Source organism: Talpa europaea (genome assembly GCF_964194135.1).
Source record: "Talpa europaea genome assembly, chromosome: 9".
NCBI lineage: Eukaryota > Metazoa > Chordata > Mammalia > Eulipotyphla > Talpidae > Talpa > Talpa europaea.
This window is the reverse complement of record NC_140076.1, coordinates 107,853,991-107,867,947: the sequence shown is the minus strand read 5'-3', so window position 1 is coordinate 107,867,947 and position 13,957 is coordinate 107,853,991. Positions and strand designations below refer to the sequence as shown.

At 45.4% G+C, this 13,957-nt stretch overlaps 1 protein-coding gene across 1 annotated transcript; it reads right to left on the bottom strand.

Annotated features, from left to right (window-relative positions):
• On the bottom strand, positions 1-8,349 carry DDX20 (DEAD-box helicase 20; the record flags this gene model as incomplete). Its single annotated transcript, XM_084241955.1, has 11 exons — positions 1-1,163; positions 3,507-3,608; positions 3,729-3,834; positions 4,439-4,521; positions 5,269-5,327; positions 5,425-5,563; positions 5,699-5,841; positions 5,953-6,067; positions 6,631-6,799; positions 7,266-7,360; positions 8,049-8,349. 11 exons carry the CDS (start codon positions 8,347-8,349, stop codon positions 1-3), a joined length of 2,475 nt encoding a protein of 824 aa, XP_084098081.1.
• Positions 8,350-13,957: the final 5,608 nt, after the last annotated feature.

The window sequence follows — 13,957 nt, the reverse complement described above, 5'->3', positions numbered from 1 at the left end:
TCACTGGTTGCCACGCATCATTTCTTGTAGGTAAACAGTGTTCATGTGATAGGCCGCCATGCAACTCGGGTGCCTCTGAGCATTCCAGTAGTATGACTGAGAGGCAGCAGCGTAGTATTCCTGCCATGCCCTGTAGTAAGCTCTCCAGTACTCCTCATAATCCTGGTAGGTGTCAGAGAAACTCGGGTGCGTTTGCCCATGGCAGTCATACCAACTGTCTTCCTGCGAGTCTGTCTGCAGCCGATAGGAAGACCGCCTAGGAAGGTTTCTCCGGCTCTGCTTAGCTCTCTGGCTTGCCCCCTCTTTATGCCTCGCCTTTATTGGAATTTCCGACGGCTCGTGATACTCTACGAGATTAGGGGTGCCATTTCCATTTACAGGTTGTTCCAAAGTGAGATGGGCATTCACAGAAGTAGATTCAGAGTCTTTCTGCTGAGTGTCAGAAGAAATTTCCACGTATGACTTGTTTCCTTTGCTGTGAGAAGAGGTCCTTGAGCTGTAAGAATCGCTGTCGCTCTCAGAGTCTCCAGACTGGCTACTACTTGCCAGAATCTGTGTTCTCTCTTCAGTAATTCTATTTCTGACAAAACCATTTTGAGGATTCACAGTCTGGTCCCCTGGACCTGTGTAATGCCTAATGATCTCCACAGGTTTCTCCAACCCCTCTTTAATATAGTGTTCATAATCCTCCACCAGTTCTGCAAAAGTGAAAGTACATGGCAGATGGATTTTAAAGGAAGACAGACAAGGAATTTTGGGGAGTGACACAGGCAATGCTTCTTTGCCCTGCTGCTGACTGTGAGCAGTATTTTCAACAGGGGCCTGAGCAGAATTCTTCACTTGCTCGTCCAGTTGCACGGCCCCGCCCAGGCCTCGCGGTGGCTCTCCTTTTTCTGTAACTCCGCAATCTGAATGGCTTTTCGCAGGAAGCTTCTGTTTGGTGTTATTTTTTGATTTGACTGATACTGAAGAGACAGAACTATTTCTAGGTGAAACCATGTGGTTACCATGAGTTTTCTGAGTTTGAAAGGTTCTCTCTATTTTTTGAATTTGCTTTTTTAGGTGCTGGGAAGGTACGCTTGCCAGGTCACATGTCTGCACAGCTGCTTTAACCTCCACATCACAATCCAAACACTCTTCCATCAGACCGGGAGGAATGGGATCTACATAAAAGAAATTAAGAAGTATTGAAACTCTCAAACGCCCTAAACTAGTATTTTCCGCATGATTTTATAAAGTTTTCCATGGTCAAATAAAGTTAAGAAACAAAGTATACTAATAATATACGAAGAGGCTTAAATATGTTTCTACTTTAAAAGATCTAAGCAATCTGGCAGTGTAGAAATCTGTCTCAAAATACGCAAGACCCGCCCCACATGCACACGCAACACCTCCCCACCAACCTGACAGGGTCACTGAAGCGATTCTCCCATCTCTTCTCTTCTCTCTCCCCAAACCCTCCCTTATCTCACTACTGCTGACACAAAACAAAATATAGAAAATAAGACTGTCCTCCACAAAGGTTATCAACTGGGAAACAGTACAACTGCAACTTTGTACCAAATAAATCACCCTCTACTCCACCCTATACTCCACCAAGGAGGAATCACTGCCTCCAGCTGTGGAAAGAACATCTCTCTGGGGAGGAAGCTGGATGACGGTACAAAGACCTGAGGTACCTACAGCACTTACAAAGTTTTCAAAAACTTGCTGGCTCTGGCTCTCTAAATTTCCCACTCCCTCCAAATGTGACAGCTTCTTTCCACCTGAATAATCACATCTTTCCAAAGTATGATCAATTTTCATCTTAGGCAGACAAAATACACAAAGCCCTGCTCTACAGAGATCTTGCCTATCGGCTATTGGCATTGCTGCTCCCTGTATCTGTACACACTGCTTAAACCCTCAGATCTGGATACTTCAGCAAGGGCACTAGATTCTCTGCTGAACTGATCCTTTAAATAAGCCTGATTCCTACTAAGGTCACATCTCTTGCTTGCACAGGCCTACCGCACAAGCCAATTTCCCCCCTCGTCTTGCCCCAGGAAACGCATCTAGCAGTCTGTTGTCACACACTTCCTAGCCCAATATAGATCTAACACCATGAATATCATTTTCTCAAGATTCCGGATCTGTTAACATTACATAAAAATCCAAATATGTCATTTTCCAGTATCCAAAGACAAATTTTATTTTGGTTACAAGACACTAGTATGAATCCTACCAGAAGTCTTAACCCTTTTCCAACCTTCAATTTGTTTTTTCCCACATTTAATATCTGACAGATCACCAACAGACTTTTATACATAGGACTGACACAAGAACTCATCTGAACTTAAAAACCATCTACTCTACAAGCAAATATATTGTAAAGCAGGACATAAGCTTAAAGCAGTTAAAGAACTCTATTAAAAAGATCATAAAGTGGGCCTCCCCGGTGGCATAGCGGTTAAGTGCTGGGTTGCGAAGCTGCCCGCAGCCTCTGCAGTGCCGCTTCAATCCCCAGCCGCCAGGCGAGGGTCCCATATGGCGTGCAGACCTCTCCTGCTGCCTGCTGCTCCCCTCAGCAGTGTACTTTGTCAGTCTGCCTGCTCTGCTCCCTGCTCTGGCTCTGGTAAATTCTCTCACCCTCCCGCGCTTCTGACTGTGCCCAGTGCTTGTGTAAATAAATAAATAAATCTTAAAAAAAAAAAATCATAAAGTAAGTTACTGCAAAGCAGATCTACTAGAATCCACAGGATCCCAGAACTGGACTTAACTAATCACTTATGGAGTTAAATATAAACTGATGAAACAATCACTGTCTTATTTTTCCAATAACTGCATTATAACCCATATTCTAGAAAGTCATGTATATACCATATAAGTTTACACACATATTATATACACACTAACATACATATATTTACATAGCTATCAATAAGCCATATTTCTACACACAAGAGTATTTTAGCATTTTTTGTTTTCAAGAGATCATTAAGTTTCAGACAAGCATTGTTAAGACGGCACTTTCAAAAAAGGAGCTTAATAAATAACTCTTAGAAGCTTAATAAAAAACACTTCAAAATTTTCAAAATAGTATTCAAATTAAAGTACCAATGCTTCCCCATGACAACAAAAGATGGCATGCATTTCCTTCACAGCAATGTAAGAAATAAAATAGCCACGCTTACATAAAAGAACAAAATCAACTGCAAGGACATAAACTAAAAGAAATGAGCCTACACGGTGAGCTATTTTTCATATGTCAGTAGTTAGCTTGCAATCCACTCCCTGCTATTTGTTAGCTCTAAGACCTTAGGCAAATTACTTCTCTACGCCCCAATGTCATCCTCTATAAAAAGTAGGTAATAATAGCACATACCTCATACAATTGTTTGAGAATTAAATAAGTTTACATACATACGTGGAACAATACCCAACCAATGTAAGTACTCCGTAAGTTGTTATTTTTATTAGGCTTATCATTATTGTTTTGACAGCAAAATGAAGTATATGAAACATACCTGGTAAAGGAAGAAGGTTGATATTACATTTCTGGGCAATTTTCATCATCATATTTTCTTCTTCTCCCCGGCAACAGTAAGTCACTGTCAGTCCCAAAGTACCTAAAGCGCAAAGGGAATGGTAAGCAGTGAATCATTTTCACACAGATGACACACCAAGGTCACTTGTCACATCACAGATTCCTCCCCGTAAAGAATACACCCAAACTTTTTTTCTTTTACCAAAACGGCCAGCTCTGCCAATCCGATGCATATATGTCTCCCAATCCACTGGCACATCCAGATTTACAACCAGATTCACCTTCTCAGCATCAATCCCACGGGAAGTCTTAAAGAACAGAGTGTTTGCATTAACTGTAGCATGACTATGAATGCACACTATACTATTCCTAGGTTCAAGAGCTAAATTAAGAATAGGAGGCTATTTAGGAGCAAAAGAAAAGGAAATTCATTTTGAATAACTAATTTCAAGAATAAAGATGAGGGCCTCCCCAGTGGCGCAAGGGGTTAAGTCTCAGGACTATGAAGCTATCTGCAGCCACTGCAGCACGAGTTTGATTCTCAGCGAGGGAGCTGACCCAAATGTCGCAGCAGACCTCTCTTGTCTCACCTGCTGCTCCCCTCAGCAGTGTATTTCAGTGAATCTGCCTATTCTGTTCCCCACTCTGTCTCTGGTGAATCCTCTCACCCACCCCACACCTCTGGCTTGTACCTCAGTTCTTGGATGCATAAATAAAATAAACCTTAAAAAAAAAAAAAACAATAAAGATGAAATATGAAACACAACCCTCAGCATTGCAGCATTGGAAAGATGATCATCTCTTGGTATACATGTGATATCCACCCACATAAAACACAGATGAAATCTGTATGTCTGATAATAGAACATATGTCAAGATAGATTAGTCACCCAAACTGAACAGGAAATTTACCAAATCTGTGGAAATGAGGACTCTGCAATGAAACTGCTTCAGTTTAGCCATAGCATCAAGACGCTGATTCTGATTCATGTTGCCTAAAAAGAAAGTCATATAAAAGCAACATAATACACACCTGTTAAATGCACAAAAATCAGAAATCAAAACTCCCAATCTTAACCCTTTAAGCAACCCAACCGAAGTTACATATAAGGTATACAAGTCTAGGAAAATAAAATTCCATTAGCTGTGTTGAAATTTGGTGCTAAACTCTACTCTATAGTGAAAATATTGTTTCATTACTAAACAATCTCCCCAATAGCGTACGATATAACCATAACTACACAAACTTAGGCTATCCTTTTAAAAACTAAGCTGAGACATAAATCAAGACTCAAAAAATGATTCTCGCTGACCAAAAATTTCTTTAAAACTTTCATTCCTGTGAGGTGAGCAGTAATAATTTAGCTTTGTGTCAAAAATTAATCCCTCTTATCATTCTCCAAATCATAAAACAGTCTAATCAGGTTACTAATTCTTAATAATTTAATAATGATTATGTAAAGGAAGCAAAGTATTTCTCACTTAAAACAAAAACACACCTTTCTACAAAATTTTTAAGTTCCTCATGAGTATTTCCTAAGTTTTCGTTACATACCAAGTTAAAAAAAAGGGTATCAATACATGAAATCCCAGTGAAAAATGAGCCAGAAATTTCCTTTACCCTGAAGATTCAGTGTAATATCGCAATCATAAGCTAACTCATGAAGTGTTACTTTTCCTCCTGATTTCAAGGAGACTTCAAGTCAAATACTAAACAAAGATTAAATAAGAAATGAATTTACCTGAAATGCACTCAGCAGGAAAGCCTTTAGAAGAAAGTATATCAGCCAAGTGTTGTGCTCTGTGAAAAATAACATAGAGGGTTGTAAGTTTGCAAATATCGTCCACACAGAGCTTTTAACTCACAGGTTCCCCAGGTGACCTCTTAAGGTACTTACCTGCTATGCAAATTAGAAAAGACTAAGGCCTGGTTAAATGGAATTCTGCTGAACAGTTCCTGTAAATGCTGAGTCTTTTCCTCAAAAATTTTATGGGCCAAAGGGTATGAATTGACAACTTTGTAATATTGCTTCAAACCTACAAAGAAGAGTCTTCCATTAAAACATATCTGCTAAGCCTAATAACAAACATGAAAACAATACCCAACTAGAAAAAGGAAAGTTCCAGAACACAACAAAGCAGTAATGTGAAATATCCAGTATTTATACATACCTATGAGACTTGGATCACTGGAATTTAGTCTTACAAATGTGGGCTCTCTCATATACTTTGTCAAAGCATTGGCCAAATATTCAGGGTAAGTAGCTGATACTGCCAACATCTGTTTACTGGCAGGTAAGGAAGAATAAATCCAACTGAAAAATAGAAGAAAAACACATCATTTAGACAGAAATCACCACCTAGAAAAGTTAAAGACAGGTACTTTGGGGCATCATTTTAATAGTCAAGTTAATTATTTCTCTTACTTTATTTGCTCCTGGAAGCTGCCTTCTTCTAAAAGCTTATCTGCTTCATCAAGAATAAAGAGACGTACACTGCCTGGGTTCAAGTAGTCAAGTTCTATCAGTTGTTTAATTCTACCTAAATTTCAGAAACAAAAGTGAAACACCATGTATGCACAAACCACAGTTAACGTCTTTATTTACCCTCAGGTATATTGCTGAAATTCCTGATCTGGCCCTTATCATATGTTTATACACTAAACTAAAAATTAAAAATCTGAGTTCTGATCTTCCCTAAATGCATTATTTTTCCCTGAGGATTTCTCTCCAGTTAAGTCTCGAAACTGAACACTATTCATAGCAAAAGACTTAAACATTAAACACTGAATGCTAGATTCTGATTCATGGCTGACAGGTTAACAGAGAAGCAGATAATAACCCCAACCCAAAGCTTAGAAGGGCTTCCTAAAAACAATTTCATTCCTCTTCTTCTCAGAAGCCTATTCCATACTTGTTCGTGAACACTTTTAGGAATAAAGAGTTCATAAATTCCATTAGTAATTCCAGTCATATATCTGTATCTCACTGGTCCATAACTAATACTCAAAATAATGAACATAGTTAACAGAGTCCCAAAGTCTTACTGCTACTTTAAAAATTCAGTTCCTTAAAAACCCCAGTTACGAATGAGCAATATCTTACCAGGAGATCCAACAGCAATATGACATTTTTTAAGTCTGGCTTTGTCTTGTGATAATGGAGTCCCTCCAATAAAGACATGACATTCTAAGCCTTCCATTTTGATTCCAATACTCGTGATAACAGAATGTATCTGTACAGCAATTTCTCTTGTTGGAGCCAAGATCAAAATCTAAAATAAAAAGTAAAATTATACTTTAATGAAGTCAGCTGCCATTATAAAATGAACTTTCCATGCATGTGATGAATTTTTATTGACAAGGGAAACTTCCATTCATTCAACAAATACTAAAGAATCTATTATGCACTAAGCAACATACAAGTTGATGGGAAGTCAAGAGTTAACAGTACAAAGTAAGCAATGTGGGAAAAATCCCTATCTGTACTCTCAAATAATGACAAAATTGACATACGTGGAGACTCCATTTACGATGAGGTAATGACAGAAAGCGCCAAACTTCTAACTCTAATAATAAATCCTTGGTCACCATCCACACCGCCACCAAAGGCTCAACCATTTATTTGTATACTTCTCATGTGGCTTAACCCAATCACTTATCAAACATCTATCTCTGAGCAGCTACAGGTATTTTATCTGACCTGCAGTAATATTCACCTGAGTACTTAAATAAACTCACCTGAGTACTTAAATTTTCAAGGATAAGAGTGTCCAAAGCAATGGTGGAGAATACACAGGTTTTCCCAGTGCCAGATTTAGCTTGAACAATTAAATCTGGCGAGAGAAAAAAAAAAATCACCAGCCAGTAATGACCAGAGAAGCTTATGGTACTCATGAAATCACAGAACTAGAACTCTCCAGATTTCCACTAAGCACCCTGCTTTCCAATAACTATCAAAACCCCATGAGCCCCTGTTCAAACACGCCTTGCCCCTGAACCTCTACTGTTCCTCTTCTCAAACTTAGGACCATTTTTCACAGCTGGAAAGGGCCTTAACAATTTGAAGTTGGGGGCCTCCCTGGGTGCAAGGGCTTAAGCACCGCACTATGTGACAATCCACAGCCTCTGCAGCACGAGTTTGATCCCAGGCCGGCCAGGGAGAAACCACATGGCGCGCAGACCTCTCCTGCCCCCCGCTGCTCCCCTCAGCAGTGTATTTCGTCAGTCTGCCTGTTCTGTTCCCTGCTCTGGCTCTGGTGAATTCTCTCACCCTCCCGCGCTTCTGACTGTACCCAGTGCTTGCATAAATAAATAAATCTTTAAAAAAAAATAAAATAAAATGGCTAAGATGATAAATTAAAAAAAAAAATTGAAGTTGGACAGCGCGCCTCTGTTGTACCCAGGGGGAAACTGAGGCTCCCAGAGAGCAGCGCCTTGGCCCTGGCCGAGCCCTGCCCCGGCGGCCGACCCGAGGCGCCCCCGCCCGCGGCCCCCGCCCCCGGGCCCCCCGCCCGGCCTCACCGAGCCCGCAGCGCCCCAGGGGGATGGCCTTGAGCTGCACCGGCGAGGGCCGCTCGAAGCCGGCCGCCCGCAGCCCCTCCAGCACCGGCCGCGACAGCAGCAGCGACTCGAAGTCCGCCGGCTCGGCCAGCAGCACGTCCCCGGTGCGAGTGCGCGGGCCGCCGATGTCGTGAGCCGTCCGCAGGCTCCGCGGCGGCCCGGGGCTCGGCTCCGGCCCCGGGGCCGCCTCGGCCACACGCTCCGCGGGCATAACCGTCTCCCCGGTCGCTAGGGCCGCCGGGGCTTCAAACGCCGCCGCCATGGTAGCCGCGCCGCCAGGTCTCGCGGGACTTGCGGACGGGAGGTGCGTCTGAGGCGAGAGGGAGAAAAACTTTATTGGCAGTCTCCTCCGCGGACACGGACACGCCGCGCGGAGAGGGGCGGGGCGGGGCGGGGCGGGGCGGGGCGGGGCGGGCGGCGGCGACCACCTCAGAAAGCGTGGCCGGAAGGCGCGGGCAGGGAGGGGAGGCCGCGTCGCTGCCCGCCCGCCGCCTGCAGAGGGCGCCGCGCGCTCGCGCTGGGGACGCCGCCCCGCCTCCCGGCGCGTCTGCCCGGCCCCGCGCCCCGCAGCGCCGTCGCCCCGCGCGGCCTTTATGACGCGACCGGGCGTCACGCCCCCCAGGCTCGGCCCAGCGCCCCGACGCCCACCTAGTCCCGCCCTCCCGCCCCGACTCGCCGCCGCCTTTGCGCCCCCAGAGCGCCCGGCTATGGCGAGATCGCGGGCTCCCCGGGTGCCGGGTGTCTCCTCGCGGCGCGAGCCCGTCCCTGGCGCAGCCCCGCCAAAAGCGAGCGCTAATAAAAATGCAGTGACGTGGAGCCAGGAGCTTGGTGGATGAGCCCCAAACTCGTATCTCCACCCGAGACCTCTATAGTCTAGGCTTGTCCATCCAGCTGCTTCTCGGCCTCCTATTTAGATGTCCGGCGTGTCGAATTTAACACGTCTTCTCCGTGTTGCCCCTAAGCACCCCTCCTAGATGCCCCCCAACCCCACCTCAGGGGTGCCAGTTAACAGTACACCGCTTTCCCTTGGGGACCCCGCACGGCTATCACCTTTTCAAAGAGCTATGTCCTGAACCCCATAAGATGGTTCCCCCATCCTGTCAGTGTTTATCAGGTCCCCCCAGGTGTAATAAGGGTGCTGGGCTGCAGAGTCTGGGCCGGCAAAATTCCCATCCTGAAGCTCAGTTTATTTAATGTGAGGGAGAGACATGTAAACAAATAAACGGACATAGAGCTAGCTTTCCCAACCCGCTCCATCCCCTTGTTCTGCTTTATTCTTCTTCCATGGTGCTTATTGCCCGAAATTGTGTTTCTTTCCACTGCCCCTCTCTCCTTCTTAGTCACTGACAAAGGTAGTTTTGCCTCCAAATAGCTCATCCATTCTTCTTCTCTAGTCTTATTTTAGGCCCCTCTGTTACTGTTGTAACATCCTTATGAATGGCTTCCCTGCTCCTTTCTTCTCTCCTCGGGTGACTCCCACCCCACAGGTGCTGGAGGGATCTTTCTGAAGAGGGTATCTTGTATCATTTGGGCCCAGCATCAGATCCTGCTCCTTTTTAACCTTTTCATTTCTCACCCCAGTTCTCACTTCACACCATAAATAATTCCAGCCTAGCTCTCTTTCCCTTTATTTGTTTACATGTCTCTCCCTCACATTAAATAAACTGAGCTCAGGATGGGAATTTTGTTGCCCCAGGCTCTGCAGCCCAGCACCCTTTTTATGACCTTATTGGGCCCTGGGGAGACTGATATACACTGAATGGTTGTCACTCTCTGGTTCAGAAGTCTGTTGGGTTTCCATGTGCGCAGCAGTGGTTCTGCAGAACTGGCTGCACCTTTGGAGAACCCAGCTTTTACCGCAAGAGAAACAAACTTTTCTGGAAAAGAACTTTTATAGTTTTAATGCACATTTTTGTTAATGCTTCTGTTGCTTATGATAGTTTATGGACACAAATATTGCAGGGATGTTTCTGGAAATAAGTTTTATTACTATATAGCCCAAAACACAAATCAATTTGGCCTCCCTGGTGGTGCAAGGGGTTAAGTCTCAGCACTAGGAAACCATTGGCAGCCACTGCAGCAGGAGTTCTATCCAAGGTCAGGGAGCTAACCCACATGTCTCGCCCTCTGCTTCCCTCAGCAGTATATTTCAGTCAGTCTGCCTCTTCTGCTCCCCACTCTGTCTCTGGTGAATCCTCTCACCCCTCCCTTCACCCCTGCACCTCTGGCCTGTATCCCAGTTCTCGTAATGCATAAATAAATAAATATTTTTAAAAACATACAAATCAATTAAATAATTTTCCTCAGTAGTTAAAAACTGTGATAATGTTAACCATAATTTTCATTGCTATAAAGATAGAACACAAAGATAAGAGCCCATTTAACAACTATCTAAGGTGTGAGAGTAACATATACAAGCACCAGTTGGACTGCTGTCTGCTTCCCAGGCTCCCCCTGGATGAAATCACAATGGGGTCTCAGACTCTTTTTATTCCCCCCATCTACCTGGAAAGCCTCTCCTCATCTTCTATATCTGGGTGCGAGACGAGGAAAGATTCCTGTGAACTGAAGAAGTGGGAGTAAGACGGACTCACAATGGATGTTAAGGTTCAAATGGCCCCATCCAATCCTTTTGCATGGAGATTTCTCTACCCAGAGAGAAGGAAAATAATGTGGACACAAACATGGACACAAGGTGACCCTCCCTGGGTGTGAGAATCATGGAGAACACAGAAAGAAGACCAGGAATGAAGGTCTTTATGATCGCATCTTCACATTAGACCTCAAAGCAACAAAGATGGGCAACATCATATTTGCACTCAATCCACAAACATCTCTTTATTCATAAACTCTTTATTATTCGTTCTTTCAACAAAAATCTTCTGAACACCTACTATAAATTAGCCAAATGCCAGAGATTTAAAAAAAAATGGGACAAAATAAAACCGCTTCCCACCAGGAGAAAGATACACCCAAGCAGGAGGCTTTGTTCAATGATGAAATATGCAAGGAGTGCAAAGTGGTGCAAAATCATATGCAATAATGACATTTTTCAGGACTCAGAGTGTAGCTGTGATGTGGGAGAGAGTGAGAACTTCTGACAAATTGAGGAAAACAGCTTTTAGTATTCAGAGCAATAACTTTCTTCTCTATGCCCATCCCCAATTAAAACCAACATGGTTTAAAGATTTATTTTATTTATTTATGGATAGAAGAACGGGTGCATTGGCCAGGGGTGCAAGGGGTGAGGGGATTCACCAGAGACAGAGTGGGGAGAAGAACAGGCAGACTGACTGAAATACACTGCTGAGGGGAGCAGCGGGCAAGACAGGAGAGGTCTGTTGTATCATGTGGGTCAGCTCCTTGGGGGGATCGAGCTCATGCCACAGTGGCTGGCAATAGCTTGATAGTGGCCCCAAACCAATGTAGTTTAAAGCGTACATGGAACCATGAAAAAAACTCCACACAGATCATTCCTTACCTTGTCCCTGAAGTCTAGTACTTCTTCCAAGACAGCAGGACCAAGAGACAAAGCTCAAGTCCTGTGCACCCCTGGGGGCTGATTTTCTGAGCCTCTCCAAGGAATAGACATGGAGCTCATCGGACAGTGGGGGCGGGAGGAAAGCTCACCAGGCAGACAAGAAGATATTCTGGGCAACTGAACCAGTTTGTGCAAAGGCGTGGAAGCGTGACGAGCCTCATCGTTTAGGGAAGGTACATCCTGTAGTGTGGACAGAGACGAGGTGGTAGCAATTACCAGGACATGAGACTGCAGAGATATATCGGTCCCACATTATGGAGGCCATTGCCTGCACCATACGGCATAGGAATGAGTGCCCTGTGCACTCCCCAAGGGGGTGGTGTTATGTGGCAAAAAAGAGACAATAGGGTTAGACATGTAGCTTAGGCTTTATTTATTTATGCATAGAAGAACAGGTGTATTGGCCAGGGGTGCAGGGGGTGAGAGGATTCACCAGAGACAGAGTGGGGAACAGAACAGGGGTACTACTGAAATGCACCATGCCAACTGTGGTGCATCCGCTAGGTTTGGGATGTAATTAATCTGTGGCAGATTACAAGACCCACTTCACACTGTTTCTTACACCTTGCAGCCCCTTAGGGGCTGGGACACTCTTCCTGCTTACCCAGCGAACCGTGACTGAGCACAGTTCCTAGCTCTCTTTCCCAGACCCCCGGCTAGGGACTGTTTCCTCCTATATTCTTCAGTTCATCTGCTCAATGGCCTAGCACCATCTGTAAACTCCCAGCTATGTCAAGTTTATCCAGTCACAATGCCTGGCCTTCTGGTTAGACTTTGTTGTTTGACAATTCTGCTCAAGCATCTCTGGCTACTTCCCCACCTGCACAAGAGCTTACAAGTGTTTACCTGTGCCCTGTGGCCATGGGGTAACCATAGCTTCAGTACCTTTCCAGACCGGAACTAGAGGGGAGAAGCAGCAAAGGTCCAGGCCGCTGCCCTCTGCGAGGCCACCTCCTCCAAAGACAAGGATTTGGTCTTTGGAAAACAGCTCTGGTGTCCATCCGCCCTCTCTCTGGCCAGGATACCCCTCAGTCCAAGGCCCACGCTGATGAATTGCCCCGTTTAATAGCACAGCCTCAGACTATGGGAAGAAGGCGTCACGTTTACCTTATGAGAAAGGGGCCCGATTCATTCTTGTCTAGGCAGCATAATAAATAACCTGCCCCTCTTGGCAGGGAGTTTATTAGAGACTGATGGGACATTTAACAATAACTGGGGGCCTATGATTTATTAGGGAGGGAGGTTTATGGCATCTCCGAAGACTGGGATGTGGAATTTAATTGATAAAGCTGCTGTCAGCAGCAATGAGATATACTCAATAGAATATGCATCTGAGGGATTCTCTCTGGAGCTGTCAGGGAGGGTCTCCGCTAATCATACTCAGCTCCTGCGGAGGGTGTTGTCTGCTGGATATCTGGGTGAGAGACAAATGGCAGGGAGGGGACCCTGGAAGGGGACTGGGGAGGGGCGCACCTGTCAGTTGCCCAGCCCGGTGGAAGAATGTGACACAAATGAGCCAAAGAAAAAAGGATTTCCATCACCCTAAGTGAGGGCTCCCTTCAGAGGCCTTTGTCTCTCTCCTGCAGGAGAGCAGAGGTGCTGAGCGCTTACCTCCCGAGCCAAGAGGAAAATGGAAGAGTTAATAGTAAGAGGAGAGGTTGTTCAGGAATTCTAAACTCCCAAATCTCTGGTTTCTGCACCGGAGTCCCCAGCTTGCTGTCCAGTCACTGACACTCATGTGGATAACACACCCCCTCACACACACCACTGCTTCCCCATATCCACCCACCCCCCTTGAACCCCAGGTTCAGGGGGCAGCTCCTCCCGGGCCACATCGCACCAAGTCCAGAGCCTCTGGAGGTTCAAGCGGTGGTGTCTCACCTTTTGGTATCGTTGCCGTCTCCACCTCCAAGCTCTGGAGACTCGAGTCTAGGCTAAGAGCCTGGAAATAAACACCTGTGGGTTGGGGTGTCCAGAGCACACTCACACCTTACCCCCTTCTCCCACCCCAGTCTTCTGAGAACAGGGTGGGGTGCTATTATCTCCTACAACTATGATGATGGCCCAGCTCTGTCCTCCGGGATCCTGAGCCTAAGACACTGTTTGAATTTCTATTCCCCCGTCCCTCAGGCTGAGGCTTGGCCCTCAACAAGGCCATGTAAGGCAGGAGGGGTTCTCTCAGGCCAGAGCCTGCCTCCCTCTCTTTTGATCCTCCCGCCCCACATCTATTCTTAGGTCTCAGGAGACTGGTCTGCCGCCTTGTTCCCTCCGGGGAGAGAAAAGGAGGGGCAGGCAATAGCCAGGGAAGAAGTAATTGTCGCCGTCTAAT